This window comes from Dromaius novaehollandiae, chromosome 13, assembly GCF_036370855.1.
Source record: "Dromaius novaehollandiae isolate bDroNov1 chromosome 13, bDroNov1.hap1, whole genome shotgun sequence".
Classification (NCBI taxonomy): Eukaryota; Metazoa; Chordata; class Aves; order Casuariiformes; family Dromaiidae; genus Dromaius; species Dromaius novaehollandiae.
Genome location: NC_088110.1, coordinates 14490043 through 14517817, shown reverse-complemented (window position 1 = coordinate 14517817; position 27775 = coordinate 14490043). Strand labels below are relative to the sequence as shown.

Here is a 27775-nt window from a genome sequence, read left to right as displayed (position 1 = left end):
ATTAACTACATTCCAGCGGGACGCAGCGCCCAGTCTCCTTCCTCGCATTCCTGCCCCACACAAAGGAGTCCCTGCCTCGCCGCGCCCCGCGCGCCCCCGCGCCGCCGCGCCGGCCCCGCCGGCCGCCCGCCGCCTTCGCCCCCCCGCCCGCGGGTGCGGGCCAGGCCGCGGCCCCGCCGCGGGGCGGCCGGCCGGGGGCGGCGGGGGCAGGGAGCCGCCGAGCGCAAATTCCTCCGCGCAGCGCGCCATTGACTGGACCCAGCAACTTATTTAAGGCTGGAAAGTGACACGGGGGCTCCTCGTCTGCGCTCGCCCTCGCCCGCCGCGGAGCCGGGATGCCGCGGAGGTGACCGCCGCGCCGCCGGGGCCGCTCTCGAGGGACGGCGCCTTCCCCGCCGGGACTGCGGGAGGGGCGCCGGGGGTCTTGCCTCTTTTTCGCCCCCTTTTTTCCCCTTTTCTTCCTCGGGCGGCGCGTGTATTCGCTCCCGCGGCCGAGCATGGAGAAGTACGAGGAGGACGTGGCCCTGAAAGCCAGCAAGTTCCTGGAGGACCTGTCCCTCTACGAGCCGTGCCCGGAGGGCGCGTACGGCCGGGGCGGCCGCCGCGACCTGCCGCTGCACCCCGACCTGGAGGAGACCAAGCGGGTCATCGCGGCCCACATGACGGCGGAGCAGCGGGGCCGGAAGACCAACGGCGCCGCGCCGCCCGCCGACGCCTTCCCCGGCGGCAAAGCCTACGCGCCCGCCGCCCCGCTCCGCGCCGCCGCCGAGCCGCCGCCGGCCGCGGGGCCGCCGTGCTGCGACGAGGGGCTCTGCACCCGCTCCGAGGTGGCGCTGCCCTGCTACAGCGGCTTCGCCGACAAGGGCAAGCGCTACTCGGCCGAGGGCTACCGCTGCGGCGCCTACGAGCCCGGCTACGTGGCCAAGGGCGGCGGGCGGGCGCCCGACGGCAAGTACGGCGCCGCCAGCCCGCGGGCCAGCCTGGCGGCCGCCGCCTCGCCCGGCCCCGAGCACGGCAAGTTCTCCAGCCCCCGCTCCAGCCTGGGCGGCGCGGCCGCGCTGCCCTACGACAAGTTCTCCAGCCCCCGCGCCAGCCTGGTGGTGCCCGGCCAGGACAAGTACGGCAGCCCCCGCGCCAGCCTGGTGCAGTACGACGGCGCCGCCCTGAGCCCCCGCTCCAGCTACGCCAGCACGGCCAGCGACACCAGCAAGCACTCCAGCCCCCGCGCCAGCCTCACCAGCTACGACGGCGGCAGCAAGCCCAGCAGCAACCGCACCAGCGGCATCAGCATGGGCTACGACCAGCGGCACGCCAGCCCCCGCTCCAGCACGGCCAGCCAGTACTCCGGCACCACCAGCCCCCGCTCCAGCTACTCGGACTCCAGGTACGGCCCGCCGGGCAGCGCCGAGCCGGACGCGGCGGGCGCCGCCGGGCTCTCCGTGGCCAGCCCCCGCTCCAGCGTGTGCGGCGCCGAGGGCCCCGGCGCCGGGCGCGGCGCCGCCGTGGTCAGCCCCCGCTCCAGCATCTCCAGCCAGAGCTCGCGCAGCTCGCGGGGCTCCATGAGCGCCTACCCCGAGCTGCAGCTGCCCTCGCCCCGCGCCTCCCTGCTGGGGCCGAGCCTGCAGGAAGACGGCGCCGCGCCGGAGCCGGCGGACGTGTACCACAAAATCCGTGCCCAGTCCCCGCCGCGGCGCGACCAGCAGCACCCGGCCGCGCCGGCCCCCGACGCGGCTCCCCCCTACACCTACAGCCCGACCAAAGGCTCCGCTTCGGCTCCAAAATTCAAGCTTCCCTACCAGGTGACCCCGTGCCGGGAGAGCGGCCCCAGCCAGGCGGAGCGGCGGCTGGAAGCGCTGACGCTGGAGCTGGAGAAGGAGCTGGAGATGCACATGAAGAAGGAGTACTTCGGTGAGTGGCTCCGCGGGGCGCGCCGCGCGGGCGCCGGGACCTCGGCCGCGAGGAGGGGCCGCCGGCAGGGCCTCGCCCGCCGCGGGTAGCTCTGCCTCCGGGAGGTCTGGTGCTCGGGGCTGCTCCTGGACCCGCCACCCGCCGACGTCTCTGGTCATCGGTAGAGAAGCCCGGATCGCTACATGCCGTTTTCCTAATTGCTGTCAGAAGTGTTTGCACTGAGACTCTCTCACCTGGTGTTTCTCTCTTGCCTGTTATGATTTGCCGGGACTTGGAGTGTTTTCCCTTCCAGGTGCAATAGGAGACTTGTCTGAAGTAGTACAGAAGCTGTTTGTGCGATTAGGGGTCAGAGTGGTTTGTGTTTGCGTGCCTTTCAATCCATCAGAGCCCCCACGATAAGCTCCGGCATCCTCGCAGTTGTGGTGTTTTCAATCATGTTCTCAGGCCAACTATGATAATTTAACTTCTGCTGGTGAGCTGGACTGGCAAAACAATTTTTAGTGCCTAGTTCAGTAAAATCTTTGTCCTCGCTTAGAGTGCTTGCGGGAGCCTGTGGCATTGTTTCTGGCCTGTGAGGCCTTGCAAGGCTTCTCTTAGTTATCACATGAGTCTGGCAGAGCTTGGATTTGTGTCTGAGAAATGAGAGGAGCTTGGGGGAGAGGATACCTCTCCGTGGTGAAGCTGAGTCAGCCTGTTGGGGGTTCTCCTTAACTTCGTTATTGCTTCTTTGTAACAAAAACAATGTCTTGAAACAAGTGAACATGTTTTGTAGTTGCACCGTTTAGATTAAGCTTCCTCATCTTTCTTATCTTCTAATGGATGGAGAAGGACGAGGTGTCTGCCTTTGAAAGAATTGTCAAGTGTTAAATGCTGCCCTGTTCCTCGTAGGTACCGGGACCTTCAGGTTAAGTCCTTAGATACTGCCAGCTAGGGCAGCAGGATCTTGGTGGCCTTCAAAAGAGGCTTGTGTCCCCTGCTTGAATTAGGGATGTGGGTTCTGGGGGCTCTGCGTGCAGCCCTTCACAGCAGGGGAGTAAGAATAAGGCACGGACGGACAAGGGGATCCGCTGATGTGTCAGTCCCCTGCTCGTGGCCCGCTGTGAATCGGTGATACAAAGTCTGGCCTTGGAGGGGACAGTTATCTCTCTCAGCCTGTGTGTGCTGTCTGGGTGCTGTGAGGGGAGAGGCCTCACTGATGAGGTGTGATCTCTGATTGACACAAGTGTTGCTGAGGATGGAGGTGCATGTTAACTTATTAAAACAATTCAGACCCTTTTCAGTTCAGTATTAGTGTGCCCTGCATGGAAGGGAGGAGTTGCAAGGCCCTGTAAGTGCATAGTTGCGATGTGCAATGCAAGTAAGGCAGATCCGTGAAGATCATCTGAGGCAGTTGAGCAAGTACCCTCTAGTACAAGGTAAATGTTTTTGTTAACTGCATAGCATTATTTTTATAAGTTCTTGTACCCACACAAAGGAAGCTGAATACAGCGCCTGCTTACTTCCTAAGTCTTACTCTCCTTCCTCTGTTTAGTGCGGGGCTGAATAAGAAAGCTGATTGTCATCTGCTGTATCTCTTGCAATGTCTAGCACCTGGTGTGAGGTTTTAACGGGCTGCAGGAACATAATCAGCTGAGGATAATAGCAGATAACTTCTGAGTATCTGCAGAAGCTGGTTGGGGTTGCTAATTAACATGTACCAAAAAATGTTTGCCTCCTAAATTTCAGTGGAGTGCAGTGGAAGATGGAGAACGAAAATATATTTAGAGTAAGAAGTGTGAGTTATAACTGCCCTGAGTCTCTGGGAAGGGTTTCTTGTGGCTGGAGGAGCTGGGTGTGTAGTGAGGAGCCCGGGTGTGACTGGGGACTGCAGGAGGAGCCTGGGGAATGTATGTTGTGGGTGGGAGTTTTTTTGTTTGTTTGTTTTTCTCCTTTTTTCAGTTTATAAGGATTTGTCTGCTGCAAGCGTCACTACCTGCAGGGATATTCTCTGGCAACGTGTTGCAGCACGCTCTAAGCCTCGGCAGATGTGGTCTGTGTAAGATCAGCAGTAGTAAGCTTACACCCTTGTGCCGAGGGAGTGTATGTGCCAGCTGCCCTGAAGGTATTTGTTATTGTAGTGGCCCAAAAAAGTACTACTGTGACTTGCACCCTGTAAGCACCTAAAACCTAGAAAACTGGGGTGCCATGGAAGAGAGGATTGATTTCTGTGAGTTGCTGATGTTTTAACGAGTCCTGCTGGGCTTGATCCTGCAGTTCTGATTCAAATCAGCTGCTGAGGTGAAGGATGAGGTTTGTCTAAGTAAGCATGTCAGGGTTTGGCCCAGTATGACTGCGGGCTGAAGGGTTAAAGATGAGAATAAGAAGAGAAGAGAGAAGTCTGCTTATGAATGATATTACAGCAGATTATTTAGACTGACTTTTCTGAGAGGGTTTTAAACACAGCTTTAATAAAGGAGAGCCAGTAGGAATGCATTGATTCATATCCCAGCCCAATGTCTTCACTTGCCTGTTTGTTGCCTCCATTAGCACTTGTCTGACATGCTTAGAAGGCAGTTGCAGAGTATCCAGTAGGAGTTCACATACCTGTGATACCAGTGGAAAACAAAAATGCTGAGCCTAACAGTCTAACAAAGTAGAATGAGCAGAGCAGATGGTTTAATACTCCTTAATTAGATGAGATGAATTGTCTAGTGAGTAAATGCTCATATTGTGACACTGCTAATTTTACCATGCCCCCCCCCCCAAAACAATCCTTGCTTTGTCTGCTCAAAGTGAGGGCTACTCTACATGGTGCTGTGCCATTATGCTGTCCACAGGCCACTCTATTTTGTCTTATGTCCAAATGCAACTTTGAAAAATTGAACAGTGAATTATTTTGAATTTGAGGTCAAGTGACTAATCAGTCGTCTTTGGAAAAAGAATAATTCTACATTGCATTCATTTTGTTTGTGGGTCTGCGTGGCTGGGTGTTCCCCTAACCACACTAGTGCTGGCAATCCCTGGCTGCTTTCCCACACTTTGCTATTCCACTGGAGAAGGAGTCTAATCTGAGGCAAAAAAAATACATGGTGGAGCTGCTGTTGCTGCAGTCTTGCCTTTTCTCTTTGCTTACATGGGGATCCCTGAGGAAGTGCAAGCAGCTTTCTTTTTTGGGGGGAGGTGAGGGAGTTGGGCTTTCTGTATGCCACTTCCACCTGGAGAAGTCACTAAAATGCGGATGACAGCAAGACATTGTTAGAGCAAATGAGAGGGGAGAAGAGACGCTTGTGCATCTGGTGTCTGCACTGAGTGAAAGCACAGGAGCCTTAGTAAAAGTACCTGAAGAGAAGGGGCACGAACTGGTCCTCTAGCAATGCTTCCCTGGTGGTGGGAAACTGGGCTATGTTTTTGCCCGTGGGGGGCTGCCTCTGTGCCTTAAGAGGGTGGGCAGCCTTCCAGAAGTCACCTGGGACCCCTGCAGGCACCCAGGGCCTCATGGAGCTGACCTCATGTAGACAGGATGCGTGCAGCAGTCGGACCCGCAGAAGGGTCTCTGGGGGAGCCAGCAGTGGACAACCCAGCAGCTCCGGGGAGCGAGCAGCCAGGCCTGCCTGTGCTATGCTTCTACGAACGGCTCCAGGCAGCGTTTTGTCTTCCACCCTGCTGGGGGCTTCTCTCTTCTGCCTCACCTCACCTTGTCCAGCCTTTCGTTTCTTATGGCAGGCTTGACTGTATCTGTTGAGAGAATGAAAACGTTGTTCCACAGTTGGTTTAATCTGACGTGAGATGACAGTGCTGCAGAAAGAGCAACCTCTCCATCTTCCCTACCCCCAGCTGCACAGCTGAGAGGTAATAGCCTGCTGCTTCCAACTGCTACCACCAGCATGTTGCAGCCACATGCACTCTCTGATCTTACTGAAAGCCAGGCCTGCAAAAAAGGAAGCAGAGGGGAAAAGGGCTTGTTTTCAGCTGGATCACTGAGCTGTTCTGATTCACCCCAGCCACGTGATGGCTAGATCTGACCTAGAGGAAAAGGTGGCTGCAGAGGGCATCAGGGGGGTGAGGCCATTCCTTTGGCAGCAGCCTGCGGTTAGGTTGGTTAAAGCTGTAAGGCTGAGTTCCCCTGTAGCTGTACCTGCTTACTCTGCAGCCCCTTCCCCAACTGCTTCATACTCAACTCTGAGACCCTCTGCCTGGCCTCTTTCAAGGTACTGACAGTTTGGTAAATATGCTCAGTTTAGTGACAGATGCTGAGAAGAGAAGTAATAAAAAAGTAATTTCACTCACTTTCATAAATGTTCTCAGTTGGGCCTTTATATGTGGTGGGCTAAATTGTCAAAGTTGAGTTTCATGAATGTTTTAAATGGAATGTACATCTTAAGGTGTCAACAAGACATTTGTGGGTGTTGGAAACTCATCAGCTCAGGCACTAACTTAAATTCTGTGTACTCTGTAGAACTCTTCAGTCTGATGTCTAGGTGTTGAAAAAGAGTTTAAGGCCCAAATGGATTTTTGGCATGCCTATTCAAATCAAAACAGCCCTTTTGAGACTGCCTGTAAACCTGCTCCGTGTCATTTAGCAAGCAGGGAAATGTCATTGTGTTAAAGAGTCGTGCTGATGTGGTGGTTTTAGAACAAGCTCTCCCTGTGGCCTGTGGCTCCCCAGGTGTATGGTCAAAAATTGAAGGAGAGTTGACAGAGGGGTGTAGGCAGCAATTGCATGCTTCAGTGCAGCCCTGCATGAGTTGCTGTTGCAGCTGCCCATGCTGTGCTGCAGCTGTCATCCAAAGAGGACTGTCTGCTGTTTTCAGTCAGGGTACAGGGATCCAGCGCAAGAAGTGATTTACTGCCTCACCATCTTGACCTAAAGAGGAAGTGGAAAAGGTGTTGCAAAAGTGGAGAGGTGCGGAGAGAGGAAATTGTTTTCATCTATGCAAAGTCTAAAGAGAGACAAGCAGTAGTTGCAGTTTTTCTGACGTTAATACATTTGATGACGTTAATACGCTGCAGTGTTCCTTTATTAAGGGCTTTTTCCCTAGCTCTGTTGGGCATCTAGAGTATCTTCCTGCCTCTTGCTGCTTACTACCTTGTCCTTAGTATCTCTCATTTTGTATCTCTGGTGTGCAGAATATGGCAAGTACTTAAGGAGAAATAACTGGTCCTGTCACAATGAGCTGTCACCTTTCTTTGTCTTCCAAAGGTACTTCCATGTGGCTCTCTGCCGTCCGGAGGAAGACGGCTCCTTTCTCAGTACCCAGTAAGAGGTCGCAGTAAGCAAAGGAGGGGGGGGTCAGCTAATGTCTCAGGATGAGACACAAAGTCCAAATTCTGTTAATAATTGTAGTAATCTGTCTAGTAAAAGTGAATTCTCACTCTAACAAGTAGGCTTGAGTTTCTAGATATCCTGGATCTTTCCAGAAGGCCACCCACTAGTACTAGCAAACATTTTTGGAGCACCACCAGGAAACACTGCTGATAACATCCTGTTGAAAAGCCTTTGGCCTGCTGTGTAGGTGAAGGGAGGAAGTAGATACTTAGACCCATCCAAACCCTTTCTATGCTTTATGTACATAGTCATCCATGCAAATCCATTTCTTTGTATTGAGAAATCTTGCTGGCATGACAAGATTGACTTCTGAGCCCTGGAATGTACTTGCAAGTTCAGTGCTGTATGTTCATGTCTCTGATCTTGTGCTCGGAGACAATAGGCGGTGTGGTACAGGTCTCCGGGTGCGTGTGCGAGTGAGTAGCGCTGCTGCATATGACTATATGCACGACTAGAGGAGAGATGAAGAGAGTGAGCCAAGGGCTAAATTAGTGGCAAAAGGTATGGTAAATGAGAAAGTTTGGAACTTGAGGATAATAAAAAGGGAGGAAGGAATAGGAGAGTGTGGGGAGAGAGCAACAAGGCAGCAAAGCTGATGCAAAAAAGTGATAAAAGCCAGCAGAGTAATGCTATGTTGAAAAAGAAGTCTTACTTTTGTCTGTAGTCTGAAATGTCATATGAAAATGTGGGAGTGGCCCTAAGATGGTTTCTTGAAATCCCTGCTAGCCATATATACATTCCTGACTCTAAATGAAGTTGGCAAGTGATCGAACATGTAATGGGGGAGAAGAGAACTGCAGAATGTAATAAAAGTGTTACATTTCAGCGTGTGTACCAGTTGTGTAACATGCATGCAAACAGCATGTATTAAATGGAAAGTTGAGTGACTACAACTTTCACAGAAACATTCATTATAAACAGACTCAACTGCTTTCTTCCTTTCAGCTGCAGGAAACTTGACTGTGAATAGGGTGATTATTTGATGGCTTAGCTTTTTTTTTTGTCTTCGTGTCCCCCCCCAACTAGTATGTGTTGGGTGTGCTTTTAACCTTTAGTTCAGTCTGTGTTGCATTAAAAGCACTGGATGCAAAGGATGATGGTGATTAAAAAAAAAAAAAGCCATGTGTTTTATTGGTGCTAACATAAAATAAGGTCTCTGATAGAGATTTGGATATACTATAGAGTTGGTATGAGCATATGCACTGTCATGGTATAACAAGTCTTAGTTTAATTGTTAGCCTTTTCTGTCACCATATGGTTTGGAAAATCTACCCGTGTGCGTACCTCTCTGAACATCATAGCTGATTTTAAGCCATATGCTGATGCAGCCCATGTGTCAAGGGGGAGGGGAGGGACGAGCCACGCAGCTCTACAGATCAGGGAGAAAAAGGAGATCGTTTACATTCAAAATGTATGTGGATAAGGAATTTACTTTTGCATGTTTCAGAGTCTGTATGCTTGTGAAAAGGCTGATGGTTTGCAAGGGTTGAGTGCAGTCCATGCTTTAGCTTGCTTTGGTTTGGAGTGTGCTCTGCAACTGGTAATTCCAAAGCCACAGGGCTTCTGTATAAAACACTAGGCAATTCATTAGATCTGTTCATTTTTTAGGACACAGTCACAAGTTCCAAGCCAGATTTATATTGCATTCCTAGACTAAGGGCCAGTCACATTCCCAGAAGTAATATCAGGCTTTTATTCTCCACCCCCCCCCCCCAACACACACACACAAGTCAGCCCAGCTGGGTACACCCTCTAGAGGGGTCGAGGAAACATCCTAAGCAATGTTCAAAGTGGAAAAACCATTTATCTGAGTTTAGCTTCTATTAGCAGTTGTTTGCTTAGGCTCTGTGCTTGACCCTCCACAAAGATTTTTGTGTGTGAATATCCCAGTTTGATGTTAAATCACACACTAAAGATTCATGCACGTTAGTGTGTGAATTAGGAGTAAATCGTTTAATGGATTTTGTGGCCACTCTATTTGGAAGAGCAGAAACAAGACTGGGTTCTGAAGGAACGGCCAGTTGTCAAAGGAGCTGCAGTTACAATGTGATCAAAGTTAATGTTTTTTAGTGGGAAATTTCCCCTCAAATTATGTAATTTCTACTTCTAAAAGAATAGTCCTAGTGCCTTTGAATCAGGATTTCTGTTCTGCTCTTGTGCTTCTTCTACTGGTTTTGTGGCTGCAGCAGAGATACCAACCTAGGCTGAAATCCTTGGTATCTATGATTAATAAACTAGGAGATAAATGTCTCTGTTACAGCCATGTGGATATTGAATGTTTAGAAAGCCTTCAGAACAAGAGATTTTACCAAATACTAAAGTAATTTTAAAAAAATTGGCTAGGAAAGTAATTTTCAGATGTTTAAAAATGTTGTTCAGCAATGGAAGGGAAACAGCAGCAGCAATAAGTCAAATTTAGTTTTGCATGGGTAAACAAAAAGCTCTGGGCTTGGCCTCCACCACATATCTTGAAAGCTATCAAAGGCCAGCACTTGACAGTCTTGGTCTCAGGTCCTCTTGGGCTGCCCTGTGCAGCAGCTTGAGCAGGGTGCTCAGCCCTGAGCTGTGCAGCGCCGGAGGCCTTTCCCTGGCTGGTAGGGGCATGGTGCCCTGTGAGTCCTGGAGCAGGGCTCTGGTGCTCGGGGAGGGGCTATAAACCTGTGATGTCTTGTTCGTGCTGTCAGGTGAGGGGCTGGCTGGCCAAATGGGCGCTCGGGCTGCCACTCCTTTCCCCGGGGACAAGGCTCCTGGGGCTCTGGTCCCCTGTGGGCCCCCTTGCAGGAGGAGGCTGGGGGGTTGCTGGCCAGAGAGCATGTTAGGTTATTCTTGCAGTCTTTCGAAGTCGGTGTTCTGTTGCAGCGTTTAGCAGTGGGGCAGTTCTGTTGGAATTGGTTGTGTCCAAAAATGTTGCTTAATTTGTGGCTGAAGAAACCGAATGTCCCTTAGAGTATACAGTATATGATTTATGCCAAACCTGGACAAAGTGCCTCTTTTCTGACAGCGTTGGGAATATATGATGTAAAGCAAGATTGAAGCAGCAAAAGGAAAACAGGAATGTGCGTGTTTGGTGTCTGCAAGCTTTATGACTAGCTTAGAAATGCTCTTGCTATTTAATCATTTCAGACTACTGCATTCACTGCTTGCAGTGTTCAAGTTCTGACAGGAAATAGGTGTCTCAAGCCTGTGTGATGTGGCATCCCTTGGAGATGCTCCAAGGGTGTGATCTGCTCCTGTTGAAGTTGGTAGCAGAATTCCTGTTAACTTAGTTGGGAGCAGAACCATCCTTCAGCTCTTAACAAAATTAGGAGATGTGCTAATTATTGACCAATAAATGTCAGTGCTTGGCTGAATTTTTATATGAATTTTTCACTGTGCCTGTGTGGATGCCATTTCTTCAAGTGATTCCCCCTGCTCCCCACCACAGCAGATATTTCTCTTGTGGTATGGGTTTTCTCTTTCTATTAACCTTACTGTATTGTTTTAACTCCCTATCAGTGTAGCCTTGCTTGTTAGATGCACTGTGAGACAGAGGAGCACAAGAAAATGGCTAAGCAAGCCGTATCTCTTCCAGCTGGAATATTTCACGTTGTCTGAAACTTCATTCCTTGTTTTTGGAGCAGTTTTACTAAATCTCTACTGTCACGTTTGTGTTCCAGCAAACTTTTAAGAAAAGGCCTATGACTCATTAAGGAAGGAAAAAAAAAAAGCCGAACACATTAGAGCACAAACACTCATTTAGGGCTCGACTGAGAACTACTGTACATATAAAACATGTAGGGACTTACACAAGCAGACTTAGATAGGAGTAAGGATTTATTGCTAAGGTCACCTACTTCCAAATTTGAGATCCTGGAAAGATCCCACTCAGTAGGTTTTAGGTGCCTAAAACTTGTAGGCACTTGGGTTTAAACCTTTGTGTTGCCCGTGTTCAAGTTGTAATTGTGCACGTGCGCTGGCAAGTGCATCTTACCCATTTTGTCTTTGTGGCTTAGCTGAAAGCTTTGACCATTTTCCATTTCTGGGAGAAGAGGGCAATGGTGGCAGCTACCAGGTGATTCAGAAGCAGAGAGATCTTGGTTGATTTAGTGGTTGTGGAAGGAGAGGCTTTATCCCCTGTGGTAGGAGTTGTTCTGAGCACTGGTGTCCTGGAGGATGTCAGGTGTAAGGTGTATTTCAACTTGGTAATTTAAGGACAAGGCTTGGAGGACTCCACTGTTATGTAACTAATATTTTCCATATCTGACAGTGACAAAACTACTTGGGGTCCTCCAAGGAAGCTGTTAATCTCATACAGGTCAAAGCAGAGCTAAATGGCTTGAGTCCCACAGCTGGGGGGGACACCTCTGTGCTTGAGCACGGCTCCTTGCCCTGCCGTGACCAGCCCTACCAATGTGATCAGCCCCGCGTGGAGCCTGCTGGCTAGCGCTGGTGCCGTTCCCCGTGTGCATGGTGTAGACTTGCTCCAAGTTTCCCCTGTGCTTAGTTTTGGGAGCTTAGTTACCTAACAAAGATATTGTGAAATCCTCCAAGTGCCAAAGCGTCCATAAATCACAGTAACCTGGATAGGTTATCCAGAGCCTTGTCTCTATAAGAAAAGTAAAGTAGGGTAAATGGGCTTCTAGCGCTGACTCCTTAGAAGTTTGTACTGAAGATGGGCAAACTGTGGTGATGAGAAGTCAAATGATTTTGAACAGGGATATGGTCTGGTTGGAATAATAACACAAATGCTTAAGACTAGTTGGGTGAGATAATTCTAATGTCTCTAATTGCAGGCAGCAGCACTGAAATGAGTCTAGTTTGTTATGAGGATGAATTCATGTATTTGTGAATACTTTGAGATCTGCAGGGAAAGGCAGTGTGCAAATATAGAGAGGATTAATACCACATTATCATGAAATAGGAAGTGAATTATATGAACAATGCGGAATCACTTAGTAGGTTACACAAGGTCAGGTTTGGGTATATTATCATTGTTCTTTTAAGTGTTTGGCTGAACAGGAGGCATTTCAGTTTGGAACATACAGTTTTAGAAGATCTGCTGGGGATTCTCTTGTGTTTTCATGTCCATTCCAACATTTGTTTAATTGGTTAACAGTTTCACTTAGGACACCACAGAACTGGAAAGTGAAAACAAGATGTTTTCTCCCTTTTAATGTGGCTGCTTGAAAAAAAAATCAGAAAATTTCAAAGTTGCAGAAAAGAAAAGCCATTCCTAAATGCAGTTTGACAGTCATGCGGATTTAGATGCTTTTGCAGTTGCTCCAGCTCACTTGGATCATATTTCTTGTGGTCCATAGAGACCCTGTGGCCTCTCCCAGGCATGGGAAATACCCTTTTGTTCTGGAGGTCATTGCATAAACCTTTCTCCTGTGCTGCAAAGTCATCCCTAAGTGTACGCACTGGAGAGAACTGTGATCCCATGAGTAAAGCTCATGGGCTGGAAGTTCAGTGGTTCTGCTGTGTTCTTAATGTCCTTGAATATTACCTTTGTGATGAAAATCCTAGCCTGCAGGGTTTCAGGGGGCATTAGACAAGGTTGGTGCCTGGTGGGTCAGCAGGGCATGTTGTTGGATTTAAAACACTTAGCCATGTGACTGTTTTTGAATGTCCTGGATTAAACTGCTACTAACTGGAGGTCCATTTGTGAGGAGTGAGGCCAGGCGTGCCTGGCCTTTGTGTGTGCAAACCTGCAGCACACACGAAAGTTAAGCACATCCATGACTTGCAGATATGGGTAAGAGGAAAGGAGTTTGTGTGTGCAGTTGTTGGCATGGTGGGTGTTTGGTAATGTAGATCTTACTCTTTAAAGAACTATCTTACTATTTCTTAAAAAAGGTCTTGTAATTTACATTGAAACTTACCTTGAAGCGTAGTCAGCATTTGATAAAGAAATGAGAAACAGTGGGTCAAATCTTGCTTTCATTGTATTCCTGTGATAGCAGTAGAGTTGCAGTCACATAACAGCAGAACATGGTCTGATGATTGAAGTGACCAAAAGAGAGCTTTATGTAATTGATGGGAAATCTTTGTTGAAAAGAGATATTTTGATAGAAGTTTGTTTTTTACTGTAATAAATTAAGTGCTGACCTGACTGAATTGAGACAGCTGAAATGCTATGACTTGATCTTGTTTCCCTGGAATTGTGGAATGTGCCGTTGCCTTCGCTAGCATTAGAGTGGGATTTTGGCTTTTGTGTTCTGTCTTTGCTCCTGGTGTGAAATTCCTACTAAAATCCATTTGTTTGGGCCAGATGTTGAATGTTGCTGTAAGCGAATGACTGGAAGAGAATCACTGAGGGGAATGGTTCTGAGAAGTGGGGTAACAAATAGACTTTGTTCCTCATCCTTAGCTTCTGCTGCTCAGAAGAACTATGCTCATTGACCTGGCTATTTGCTATTGGCAGCTGCCTTGCTAGTTTGTCATTGACATGAAATGCAGCAGGATTAGACCCATGATCTCCATTGACTCTCCCACCTCTCACTCTTCTTTCTACTACTGCAAGACTGGTTTCATTCAAAGAGAATGTTGGTGTTTTTAAATGAAAAAGATAGAAGCAACAAAAGATACTGGAGCCCAGCAAAATCAGCTGAGGCTCACAAAACTGCTGATTATACCAGGCAGTGGCAAAGAGCTGTAGTTGGTAAAAATGTTGGTATGTCTTAGTCTTTCAGAGTGTGTATCTTTGAGTTGTGGCAGTTGCCATGCTGTTAACCTTTAGCATCACAATCCTCAGATGTCAACAAGGGAAATAGGTAATTCCTCAGGGGCAAGGGAAAAGTTTTAATGAATGGCTAATACTACTGCAGCTCTTCTTTTGCCAAGCAGTTATGTGAAAATTCTCTGTAATTGGTGGGTTGCCCATTTTTAATCAAAGCCATGTTTTCCAGATCTAAACACTCGATAGAAAACAGAGCTGTACAACAATCAAGTGTGTTGGAGTCCAGATTTTGAGCTGGTTTGAGAAACAAGCATGTAATTTTCTGAAGCATAGGTCAGTAGCTGGTATTTTTAGAACGTATGTTGGCTTGTTCTACCTGTTCTTGGCTTGAGCAGGGCTGACCCTCTATGTTACAGCCCTGTAGATCAGGAGTGTTTCCACAGCAAGTGATGTATTTGCACTGGAGGAAAACCATCATGGCTCAGATGCAGGCCTTAATGGCCTAACTCGGGAGGGGGAAAAAAAAAACGCTTGAGACATCTGATTTTTTCCTAGCTCTATTGCATAACCAGGGCAGATTCTCATAGAGAGGGGAAGATGATGTGATTGTGGAGCTGCAAATTGGTCAAATGATGCAGAGAGTGAGTTTTACCAGGTGGTGAGAATGGAGGAGCTGTGTGTGTCCTCTCTCCTTGTTGCATGTCCCTATTCATCCTGTTCCCTCTGCTTGTTGAGGCAGAAGACTGGCCTTTTGTTGAGTGGTTTCAGATGTGTTTATTTACAGTACAGTATTGTTGAGCAAAAAACCCTCAAAAAATCAAATGAAAGTTTTGCCTTAATTACAGCCTTTCCAATCAAAGTTGAACTTTTACAGATTTGGTTATTTAATCTATATCCTTTCCTGAATTAGCATATAGGCTTGTTAATAGGTCACTGGCAAGAGAAGAAATTCAGAGGAGCTGCTCTGGACTGTAGGTGCAGCTTGGATGTGCTTAATCTGATCTGGGAGAGCAGCTGCTGAAAGAGGGAACAGATCTTGCTCCTCTCTGTTTTGCTTAGTCCAAGTAATGCTTGCTTCAAGTCTCCCTAACTTATTGATTGGATGCAAAATGTACACACAATTTTTTTTTAAAAGTTGACTTTCCTCTGAGCAGATACTTTCGCTCCTCTGTGAGGGAGACAGTGGGAGCATGCAGGAGAGAGTGGGACTGCCCCTTCCCGGTGGAGCATGCATTGAGGTGAGACGAGGGCTCCTGTGAAGGCTGCTCTGCCACGGCAGGCCGCCACCTCAGCAGACAGTGTGAGATGCTGCAGGAGAAGAAGTTTGTAGGCAACCTGGATTTGAGCTGACCTGTTTAACTGAAGGCTTGAAGAAGGAATGTGCTCCAGCTCTTTCCTCTGCACCTTTAAAGTTCCTTTCTTAAATAACTGTAATTACTGAGAGTAGAGTAACTTTGCTCTTCTGGCCAGGACAACATCAACTTTATCTGGCAGAACGTCGCACGTTGCATTTCCATGTGTGTACGTTTTTATTATGCCCAGTCATCTGCAGAATTTTTTTAATCTTTGCACCAGCTCTGTATTTTGGCAGATGATATATGAAGTGTTTGGAGGTTTTGCAGTGGCACTTGAGGGAGTTGTAGTTCTACTCTGGATATTTTGAACTGCTGGATTCAAACTTCTTGTAAGTAGTGCTAAATGTAAAGTCTCAGATCACATGTTAACATGCTGAAAAGATGAAAAATTAACAATTAAACAATTACATGTTTAACAAAAAAACAGATGGTCACATTAATCACACTTAACAAGGATCTTGCTTGAAATTTCACTTAATGGAGCAAACTCATCTCTCAAAAATATGTACCAAGTACTAATTAAATCTTTATTTGCAAAATGTAGCTCTTACCTGATAAAATCCAGACCAACTTCATTGATGACAGTCTTGTTCTTATGTCATGGGGTCATGTTTGACTTGTTTCTGTCAGCTTGGAATCATCTTTAGCTGTTTTTATTACACCACAAGAGATCAGGGAATAAGTATTTGTTTTATTTTTCCCCTTCCTCTCTGCCTTTTCTACCCATCCTTCTCTGCACCTTCCAAGATGTTTTCACTGTGGAGCAATTGGGTAGAAGGATGCTTTGTGTTTTAGTTGTAAAAGCTATGTGCCGTTTGCCTGAAAATTGACAGACATTTATTTTCTGCAAAATTATGACACAAATAACAAAGAGCAGATGCAGTTAATGACATAAAAAAAGAACTCTAATGCTCTATTAAGTTCTGCTGACCTCTTTCAGCTCATACAAAGCTGGCTATCAACATTTAGCTCCCAAATCATCTTGCTGGCTTGCAGAAGATGAATTTATGGAAGATGAATGTGAATCCTAAGAAAACTCCCCATTGCAGAAGCTGGGATCATGCTGTCCCAGGTCACTAAAGGGTCAGTTTGAAGAGACCAGATCCAGAGACTGAATTTGACTCTTCTGCATATGTGTTTTTGGAAGGCAGGGTGGAGGCTGTGCTGCTGCAGCTGTGGCACGCAGCTCCCCTGGGCGGTGGTAAAAGGAGAACTGGAAGGAACTGTGAGTGCTCTCTTCTCCATTCTCCATCTTCTCTGATCCACCATGGTAGCTTCCGTGTCCTGTTTCTTTGTGCATTCACTGAGGAGGTTTGGCTGCGTAGGCCACTGCTTCTTCCTAAAAGCAAGGACACTAAGCAGAGCTCCGGTAGGCACCTCATGTTCCCTCACAAGCTGACTTCTTTATGCACCTCTGTGGGCACAGAATTCAGTTCCCTTCATTTAAAGGGTGTCCCCTTAATTAGGGGCTTAGTCTAAGCTCTTGTTTCCTCCCCAGTGCTTTAAAGTGGTATTTCTCTTCCCAGCACGGGTTTCTGTGTTTTTCTTCTTTCTTTCTCCTTACTTTCTTCTGCTCATAATGAGTCACATAAAGATGTCATGACTTAAACCTGGGCAGGAGGTATGGAGGAGACAGAAGTGGGTGATGCTAATGACACCTGTTGGCCCTCTGATCTGTAGATGGTTACAGAGAGCTGGCTGACTCTGTGCTTACTGTGAATGTAGTGCTTCCAAGTATTGCCATTCTTTTCTTTGATTGCCTTTTTAGCAGCAAAATACTAAAATTCTGCTCACTGATTTTCCTGGAACTTCGGAGTTTATCGGGTATGGATTTAAACACTGGTTTACAAGCAGCTAGTGAGAAGCTCTTCATCTTGCCTGGCTTATGAACAGAATCTCTGTGTTATTTTTATACTTAAGTATTGAAAGAGAGAGAGACAGACGTTAATGCACAAGGTCAGGGAATACAGCTGTGCTATGAGGTGTTGCCCAGGCTCAAAGAACTGAGCAGGGCTGCCTGGCACTAGCACAAGCATCACCTTCAAAATGGGTCATTGCCCAATTCAGAAAGAGGGAAAATGAAACCCATGGCAAGTCTGATGCTTGTCAGCTTTGATCGCTGCATAGGGCAGGTGTAAGGTAAGATTTGCCCCTTGCTGTAGCTTCTGGCATGTTGGAGATACGGTACTCCACTAGCCAAATCCTATATATCCCTTAGAGCTTTGCAGAGTGCTTGTGCCTTGGGGTAAAAAGAATCTGGACTGCCGGACCACACTTAAAAAGCAAGCAAAGAAAAACCCACTCCCTGACCTATTAGGGGTAGGGGAAAAGAAGAGGTAGCATGAGTTAGGCTGAAGAAGTCGTCCACGGTGTATAAAAGCAAACTGACTCTTGGGAAAATGCTGAAACAGTTGCTGATGCTTTCTTGGCCTCTGTTCCATCCATACCTTAGAGGAATACAGGCCAGTGAATAACTGGCCCAGAAAGAGGTGTGAACCCTAGAGGCTAATTCGCATTTATTCACAAAGCAGAACTTTGAAGATCCTCCAAATGCAGACTTGCAAATCAGTTTCCCAGGGTGCCAAGTGTGTGAAGCTCTGCCTTTTCCTAAGGTATCCGCTTGCTGCTTTGCAGGGGTTTCATTTAGTTTCCAAGCAGGGGATTGCTGGCAGGAAGGGTGGAGCAGCTCAGAGCCATCCTTGTGCAGAGGTGGCTTCAGCAGTGGCTTGGCTCTAACTGAGCACCCCTGCCTAGATTGTGGCTATCTAATTTATTTCTGTAGCTCATGGAAGGAAGGAGGAAAAGAAAAAAACAAACCTCCCAAGCTTAAGGCTGGTTTTGGACTCCATCATGAACAGAGCTTCCTTTTGAAATTATAGGGTGTTTTGCTTGATCAAAGACTGGCAGAATTGGGCAATTCAATGTTATGTTATTGCAGGGTCAGAGAAAGGCTGTGTCACAGTGTTCAGGGGAAGCAGAGTTTCTCTTGGTTTTCTGGTGGAGTACCTCATGAATAACAAGTATTTGGCTTAGAACTTTTCCATTTCCAAATAGGTCAGTCTGTGCAGGGTGCCTGTGCAGAGAATTTCTAACCCTGTTTTGTAGGTGAGATGACAAGCTGAGGAATTGCTGAAGGCCAGTCTGCCTGGGTCAGGACAGCGTGAGGAACTTGCTGCCCTGACTGCACTTTTCTTCAACAATGTTCTGTACCTTTATGTCTGGGCACTCTGAACACATGGCTAAATCCCATCCGTAGCACCTGGAAGTCAGTGGCAGCAGCCCTGCCATGACACATGTACGCTCTGGGCTGTAACTGAGAATACGTAACTAGTCACAAAGATCAGCTGGTCAGGAATCCACAAATGTCAGGGTAACAACTCAAATTACGTATTTTTTCCCCCCCCTTTTTCTCCCTTTGCATCCAAGTGTTGTCTTCCCCCAGCTCTTCCACATCAGGCAGTTCTTGTGAACTGCTTGCCTTCAACTTGCGTGGCAGGGTGAGGATGATGTGCACCAACTGATGCCGATAGTCAGAGTTCCTTTCGTATTCCCTTCTGTGGGTGGTTTTTTTATGAGGTGGGGGAAAGGTACAGGACAGGGGCATAGAACTGACCCTGCCTTAACTCCTGTCCCCTTTCAACCTGCAAATAAAAATGGCTAATCTAGAGAGATGCATTCTTTTTTTCATCCTCTCTTCATTTGTCTGCTGTCAGGCAGCTGGGTTGCAGGACACTGCATATTCTTTGGCCTTTAAAAGCCCTCAAGCCCTCATCTCTGCAAGGAGGTAGCTGCTCTGGTCCCTCAAGGTTGCTACTAATTTTCCTGAGGTATCTAAAACTAGAGAGGGAGAAACGTGCAGTAGTGTGGTGAGGGGAGCGGGTCTTCAGAGGATGTGTCAGTCTGGGCATGCTTCCAGGATTGTCTGCTGCAACTGAGCCACTCTTGAGCCTGTTTGACAAGTGCATTTAAGGAGCTTTTAAATGAATGTCTCTAACTGACATATAAAATGCAAGAGTGTGGGTTTGTGTGGGGTTTTATTTTTAAGCTTTTCCTATATCAAGGCATTGTTTGGTGGTTCAGAACTGCCAGCAACAGGCGATAGTGGAAAGTGTGAGCTGAAAGTCAAAACTCCGTCTTCATTTTGAACTTTTTAACTATAGCTTAGCTACAGGGGATGCTAGGCCATAAATTCTATTTTGCTTATATTCATTTTAAATTGGATTAGAACTGCACCCAAACTGCAGTGAAATCGATAGTCTTTCAGCTTCAGGAGGTTTAGATTAAACCTGCCTCCTGTGATACTGGGAATTGGGAATCCTGGTTTTATTCTTATATGTACTTAATAGTGGGATTAGAGCTGGTTTCCTTTTTTTTTTTTTTTCTTTCTTTCTTTCTCAAATGAGGATAATTACATAGCCAAGTGATAAGCCTGAGTGTGTAAAAATGTCCCCCTAAACAGTAGGTGTTCCTTTTGGGGGGAATGATCTGTTTCTTGGGCATCTTCAAGAGTAAGGCGTTAAATGCATGGGAAGTCCCATTTTAAATACCAGCAGTGACAGCACAGAGGATCTCTGTATGCTGCTGTTGCAGACTTAGTTCTCTGCACACCTCACTTCATGCTGTAACATTATTATTTTGAAAAAAGTAATTCCCAGCCATAAAAGTACTCATTAACCCCACAAACAAATTGTTTACTGAATATTTCAGAATACACAGCTTGCAGTTTCTCACCAAGCAGTTGACTTAAGAAAACAAAGTAAGCATTGTCTTGGCATATATATTAGAATAAGACTGACTTCAAGGTCAAATGTGACTGTTTCATGACAAATAGTCTGATGTTTGTTTTTATCCTGCAGCACAGGGCCAGAGCACTGACTTTTTACGCTTAGCAAAAAGAAAGTGAAGTAAGGCTTCTGTTCTGTGCAGGCTGGAGCATAGATGTGAACAGAACGCTCCACATGCTTAATCCTGAAGAGGAATACAATATTTTAAGGTTATTTCCTCCCTGCCTTGAAGACTTCAGGATCAGGTCACTGAGAAATAGTAGGAGATAGTGTATTGGGCAATATTGTATGGGAAGAAAGGAGGATTTTGAGAAAGGACCCATGAAATAAGTCATTGGCTGGAGAATTTAGTATTTCTATTCTGAGCTGAAGCTCTTTCTTCTGCTTGCTGTTAGATACTGGGATCTTAATTGTGTCTCTTTCAGCAGAGAAAAGAGAGTTTTCTATCAGGATTTAAACCTAGTATTGTAAAAGGATGCAGCTTTTTTTCTAGACAAAGTGTAAATTGCTTAGCCAACCTTCACATGATATCACACATTTTTAAGGCATGTGAGTTAGAGCAAGGAAACATGTTCAGCCTGCATTCATCCTGCCAGAAACCCACATGAGCCTTTCCTGTCAGCCTGAGTCTTTGTAATCAGTGAAAGATAAAAGCCAAGGCTTCCATCAGATGAAAACCAATTTGAAACAACCATTTGAACCTATCACTTAGTTTTGCTTGCTTTGCTTGAAGAGACATCTCACCCCCCCCCCCCTTTTTTTCCTCTCGTGGCTACACTGGAAGACAATAAGAGAAGACATTTTGTGGCTGGTACTAGATTGAAACAGAATCCACTTAATGGTGGGTAAACAATGATTTGTTCTGTAAATTGGACAAACAGCTTCTCTCCAGGAATGATAAAATCCTTCTTCAATGGGAGAAGCAGGGGATGTGTAAGCACCAGCTCAGTGCATACTCTGTACTTCACTTAACCTTACAGAGACAGCACAGTAGAGAGATTCTTCATTGATACAGTAAAAGCTACCCTTATTTCCATGGATTTAATTACAGAAGAGGCTAGATTCATCTGGAGATAAAGGCTTCACCAATCAAAAAAAAATCCTAATTCTTTTAGCTAGCTTTCAACAGAGAAGTTTTGTTTAATAAATAAATAAAAGGGACATTTACAAATGTATTTCTTTGTGGAGTAAGTGAAAGCAAAGATTCCAAAAGGACTTTGCTGCAATTAAGGGAACAGTTGCGTTTTGCTTATACTGCAGTGATTTAGAGAGTGAGAACTAAAATCCCAGCTGAGTGATTTACACATTGATCCTGAATGTTTTGATTAAAGGTCAGACCCGCAAATGTGTTTATATTTGTTTGGAAGTCTGAAGAGAAACCTCTGTGAAGTTAAATCTCTAAACAGGAGTTAGATGAGTAAATTTCCATGTAGCTCTTGCCTTACCTGTTTTATTTTGGTGTTAATTTAATGTTAGGAAAAAACTTACTTGAAGACTGAAGCCCAGTCCTTAGCAGTACATACAGTAGGGGCTGTGGACTGTCCTGACTTAGGATGTTGCATCTAATTTCAGTGCCTTACTGACTCAAAGGAGTTACAAAGCATCTAGGAAAGAGAAGGGAGGGTGTTGGAGAACTGGTTGGTGGTTGTGTGGGTGGTTTTTGTTGTTGTTTTCTTCTTCTTCAAGGATCTCTTCCTCCAGACTCAAGAATGGTCCATTCCAACATGCAAGAAGTCAAGCAAGAGGGGCAGGAAGCCTGTGTGGATGAACAGGGAACTTCTAGTTAAACTCAGAAATAAAAAGGAATTGTATGAAAGGTGGAAGCAGGAGCAGGTGACTTCAGAGGAATTTAAAAACACTTTCTGAGCATGCAGAGTTGCAGTTAGGAAAGCCAAAGCCCAGGTGGTGTTGAGTCTATTGAGGGGTGTGAAGGGCAACAAGAACAGCTTGTACAGCTGTATGAGCAGCAAAAGGAAGACTAGGAAAAATGTGGGTCCACTGCTGAATGGGGCCAGGGCCCTGGTGATGGGGAACACAGGAAGGGCTGAGGTACTAACTGCTACTTTTGCCTCCTTTTTTACTGGTAAGGTTTACCTTCAGGAATCTTAGGCCCTTGAAAGTGGGGAGAGTCTAGAGCAAGGAAGACGTTCTTGGTAGAGGAGGATCAAGTTGGGGAACACTTGAACAATTTTGACATAACAAGTCAGTGGGACCTGTTGAGATACATTTAGGAGTGCTGAGGGAGCTGACTGATGTCTTTTTGAGGTCACTCAATCTTTGAAAGATCATGGTGATTGAGGGAGGTTCTTGAGGAACAGAAGAAAGAAAATGTCATTCCTCTTCAGGGAACTACAGGCTCAACCTCCCCTTGATACCTGGGAAAGTGATGGATGGAGCATCTAATTCTGGAAAAATATTAAGGACAAGGTGTTTGGGAGTAGTCGGTATGGATTTACGAAAAGAAAATTGTGCTTGACCAACCTGATAGCCTTCTGTGATGAGATGGCTTGGTGGATGAGGGGAGTGCAGTGGCCTATTTGTCTCAACTTTAGCAAAGCTTTTGATGCTATCTCCCATGGCATCCTTATAGGGAAAAAATGATGAAGCACAAACTTAAGTGGACTGTGAGGTGGATTGAAAACTGGCTGAGCTGCCAAGGGCAGAGGGCTATGTTTAGCAGCATGGGGTCCAGTTGGAGGCCGGTCAGTAATGGTGTACCTCAGAAGTTGATAATGGGTCCAGTACTTTTTAACATCTTCATTAATGACCTGGATGATGGGATGAAGTGCACCCTCAGCAAGGCCGCAGATGACACAAAACTGGGAGACATGCTTGATGTACCAGATGGTTGTGCTGCCATTCAGAGGGATCTCATCAGGCTGGAGAAATGGACTGACAGGAACCTTATGAAGTTCAACAAAGGAAAGTGCAGAGTCCTGCACTCAGGGAGGAATAACCCCATGCGCCAGTACAGCCTGCAGCCCAGCTGGCTGGAGAGTGGCTTTGCAGAAGCAGCCCTGGGGGTTCTGTTGGACAAGTTGCACGTGAGCCAGTGATGTGCACTTGTGGCAAAGAAGCCTTAACAGCCTGCTGGGGTGCACTAGGAAAAGCATGGCCGGCGGGTCCAAGGAGGTGATTTCCACCACCACTCCACACATGCACTCAGCACTGGTGAGACCACGCCTGGCATGCTGTGTCCCATCCTGGGCTCCCCAGTGCAAGACATGGACCTACTGGAGTGAGTTCAGCAAAGGGCCACAAAAATGTTTAAGCCATTGAAGCATCTGACGTATGAGAAGAGCCCCTGAGGTCTGTGTCTAAGTGGGGGACCCCAGGATGCCTCAGTGTTTGCAGTTCTGGGTGTGTGCCCTGGCTGCAGCTCTGTGCCACATCAGATTGGGAGTGGGTTGTGCTGCCCTGGTTCCTGCTCCCTGCTTGGCACAGGTGCATCTGTCAGGTGGGAGATGCACAATTTTCTAACTGGTCCCCAACCGGAGGAATGCAGCCCCAGAATGTCGGACACCCTGTGGCGTGAGCCTGCTCGGCAGCTCAGGTGGGACCCAGCGTTCCCAATAGTAGCCACTGTGCTGCCCATTTCTTGGGTGGACATTTTGAAACTTGAGGCCACTGAACTCCTACCACGTAGGTCATAATCAGATGCGAATCATCTTTTATTGCTTGTGTCACGATCTAAACTTGAACTACTGCTTTAACAGCAGAGAAAGTGTTTAGCACTGGCATAGCATGAGGAGTGCCACCATGCTCTGTAAAGATGAACACACAGCACAAATGAGGTGGAAAGGGTTGCCTCTTTATCACTTGTTTGTATTTTGCTGAGTATTTTAATTAAAACCAGATAGAGGAAAATTATTCACAGTTTCCAATTTTTGGTGATTTCACCTGTTGTCGAAAATTGCATCAAGACATAACATTGAAGGGATGATGTAAAATGGAATGAATGCTCCTTTTAGCTGCTATGAATAGAGGCTTCTCATATCACTTAAGTGTTGACTTTATAATTACTAGAGGATTTCTTGTTTCTGTTATTTTTTAGCTATTCCTCTAAGACATAAATTTTAACTAACATTTCACCATGTCATGTAACCTTTCAAAACAGAAGGGAGGTTTGGGTGATAAATTACATAAAATCATTTATTTGAAGATGATGTTTACTGTAACTAACACAGTGGAAAATTACCTTCCTAGCCCTCCAGTCTTCTCTGTCCACTCACAGTCTCCCTAGTTTTATAGTTCTTGAGTTTTTCTTGCTGCTTGTAGGAAGATTTGAGATGGATAATTGTCCCAGAGTTTTACTCCATGATGATTTAGTAGTATTTTTGAAAGCCTTGCTACAAATTTAGCCACATCTTTTTTGCTGTCTGGTGACTGTGGGTGGAGTTGATGAATTACTCACTAAAATAAGCACTACCTGGGCAGTGGGATGGTTGGAGGGAGTTAGGACTGGGAGAGGAGAGATTCTCACCTCTTGTTTACCAGTTCAATGTGTCTGGCATCTAGCTCTAAGAGAAATGGCATGCATATTCCAAAATTCAGCTTAAAAAGAGGACACTTACTGTCTGGGCATGGAGACAGTGAGCGGGATACATGTGGAGAGCGCACCAGCTGTTAGTTCTGGAAACGAGCCTGCCGTGGTGTGTGGTTGGGTCCCACAGTGCTAAGGGCTAGTTGGCAGCCTCTGATGTCTGTTTTGTGAAGGCAGGGGATTCATTAGTCATTAAAGTTGTCAGTTCCAGTGCTACATGAAGTGATTGTCTCTAAAGATAAATCCTTTCTCTCCTCAAGCAAATAGACTTCAATGTTAGCCATCAAGGCCAAAGTGTATTGCACTGTTTGCATCTCTGTGCCAGACTGCTATCACAGGACACATGTTCTTTAATAGGAGTAGCTTAGCACTTAGGATAAGTGGTTGCAGGTTTTTCTGTAGAGGTTATGGGCCAAGGGTTTGGCTGCAGGTGCAGTGGGTAGGTTGTAAAAAGAGCAGATGATGCCAAAACCCCATTATACCTAGGTTATGCCTTTTGCTAGGTCCTGCCTGAGATGACTCACTGATCAAGTCTCATACATTTTTTTCCTCCCTGCCCAGTTTTTGTGGAGGAGCCAAGCACTTAACATCAGTCTATCCATGTACATATAAAAGGCAGGTGGCAAAAGACAAGTGCATTTCTAGGTGTGCAATCTTATAAGTCTGGATGTCAGTTTATTACAAGCTGGGAGACAGTGCATAGCTAAGTGTATATGGTATATGCAGGTAAACAGAGACCACACAGACTTGGGTATTGCAACCTTGTCCATTTCCCACTGTTTTCATCTGGGAAAACTGGCTCTACTTTTTTTCTCATTTTCTAGCCTTTTGCTCCCATTTTGCATCAATATCAGTGAGGGAGTCAAGGGCAAAACAGGGGAAAAGGATGGTCCTGAGTGTGATATTTGTGCATTCCTAAGTCATTCAGCAATACTAATTGGATGTGGATCAAGTACATGCTCACATTGCTGTTGAATTAGCCAGATAGACCATGTACCATGCAGTTCATGTCAACTGCTGGAGGGCAGACTATACCTGATCCAGCAAAAAGTCAAAGCAGCTCAGACGTGATACCTGACCTCAGAGAAATCCTGCCAATGCAAAGTTAATGGTCAGTTCTTCAAGTTGTGTGTCATCTTTTTAATATGGTAGTAAGAGTTGTAAAGTTGGTTTTATTCCTGTCACTGGAGCATGGCCTCATCTACTGCACTGCAGCTGCCAATTGGTGAAGGGGTCACTATTGAGTGAAAAGAGGTCTTGGACCCCTTTCGTAAGGGTCTAAAGAGTGCTATCTGGCCACAGCTGCCTTGGAGAACAAGTCAATGGAGGTCAAAATTGAGCTCAGGTACTTTCACAACTATGCAGAGCTCAGAGTTGTCCTCTAGTGAGAATCGTTGCAAACATGAGACTGACAAAAACGTAAAACAACTGCTGCATATCTGTCTTAGGTCTCCATTTCAGAACAGTCAAACACCCAGGACTGTCCAGATCTGTAGAGGCCTCGTTATGCTGCAGAAGTTAACTGTGTGTTGATTTACTGTTTTTTAGTTTTCTTTTTTCTTTAGTTGGATGCATAGGAAGGAAATGATCCTGCATATATAGCATTTAGTGTTACTGTTTCCCGAGGAGGGAGCGGGCAAAATTGGAATATCCTGTTTACATGTTGTTAGTGCTATATTTGACTAACTGTCCCAAGAGTTTTCATATTGCTAGATCAGGACAAGCTTTTCTTATGGTCTGAGAGTCTTCCTGTCCTACTGGAAGAGAGGAGTTTAACTGTTTGCACTAGAGCTGAGTACCTCACTGGTTTGGGCCTTACCACTCTAGAGAAGATTGAGCTTCTCACTGTAGCAGAGACAGGAAAAATGGAGCTTGCCAGAATAGTTATTTCAGAAGTCTTTCATGAGCTGAAGGTGGGAGAAACCTATGGCAAATGACTCTGAAGTTGTCTTCCTTGCAGGATATCCTTACAGGAAGGTGTATTCCCTCCGTTCTCAAAACAGCCTTGAATCACTTTACTCACAGTGACTCAAATAACCTGCTCAGAGCATTGAAGTGACAGAGGTTTTTAGGTCATTTCCAGCTTTCCTTAAGTGAATGGTTCAGTCTTTCTAAATAGCTTGGTATATGACCTACTTGTGTGCATGCTTTCATTTAACCAAACCTACTTTTATTCCTGTAAATAATACAGAACCTCTGTACATGACTTGTATTAGCAAACCAGTGACAGTGGCACCTTTGCAGAGTAGGTGTGAGAAGTACAGGCCTGTTGTAGATGTGTATTGCTTGGGTAGGGCTTATGGAAGGAGCTGGTCAATTTGTAACCAAATGTGGTTACGTAATGTCATGCCTTTTTTGGAATGTCATGCTCCTTCTGGAAAGAGACCGTTATCTAAGAAAACAGAAAAGTGCACCTGGAAACTTTTAGACTAGACTCCCTGTTTAATCATGAACCCATTTCAAATATGTCAAGTAAGGCAGCTGTAATATATGACCTTTTTCTGCCATATATTAGAATGATGACTCATACCTGCAATGTCAGAAGAACGTAATGAAAAGTCTCTCCAACTTGACGTGTGTGTAGCTGATGTTTTCAGATCTGACATGCCATGTTGGCCTGCACTGTTGGTGCTTTCAGTATCACTCTTGTTATCTTGTTGCACAGATTTTCCTAAATAGAAGTATGTGAATTTGTTCTGTCTTTTTTTCCTTTTATCTCAGAAGGTTTAACTGTCTTTTCTCTGCAGACTTTGCACAGGAATCAGTAGCTCCCATTTTCTGTTATAAAGGAGCCAAGACAGTGAAATTAAATAGTTTGCTAAAGATAACTAAGGAAGTCGAAGTCAGAAAAAGGAACTAGTATGGTAGAGTTCCTGGCTAGTATAGATAGATATGCTACTATAAGCTGTGATAACAGTAAGCGCAAAGGAAAGGTGATGAAAATACGAGCTTAAAGTATTTAGTTTATTATTTACTGTAATAAAATTGTTTCAAGATGTCTGTAAATCTGCTGTTAGAAAAAGCCAAATAAAACATAGCAGATCCACATTCTGACCTTCTTTATGCCAGCATAAATCTAAAGTAGTGGCATGGACAACTGTCTCAACTCTGGACTCAGATGATTTCCAGTTGGTGCAACCAGCTAAATGAACTTGTACAAATTAAAGCATTAGCATAAATTACAGTATCAGTGTTGATTAATGTGTGAGTGCATTTGCGATC

At 46.0% G+C, this 27775-nt stretch overlaps 1 protein-coding gene across 1 annotated transcript in view; it reads left to right on the top strand.

Moving 5' to 3' along the window:
• Positions 1-271: 271 nt before the first annotated feature.
• Positions 272-27775, top strand: part of WTIP (WT1 interacting protein) — a 91484-nt gene continuing 63980 nt past the window's right edge. Inside the window, exon 1 of the mRNA XM_026107608.2 lies at positions 272-1908. Coding sequence (XP_025963393.2) covers positions 498-1908 — 1411 coding nt within the window. The 5' untranslated portion in view covers positions 272-497. The remainder of the gene's footprint in view (positions 1909-27775) is intronic.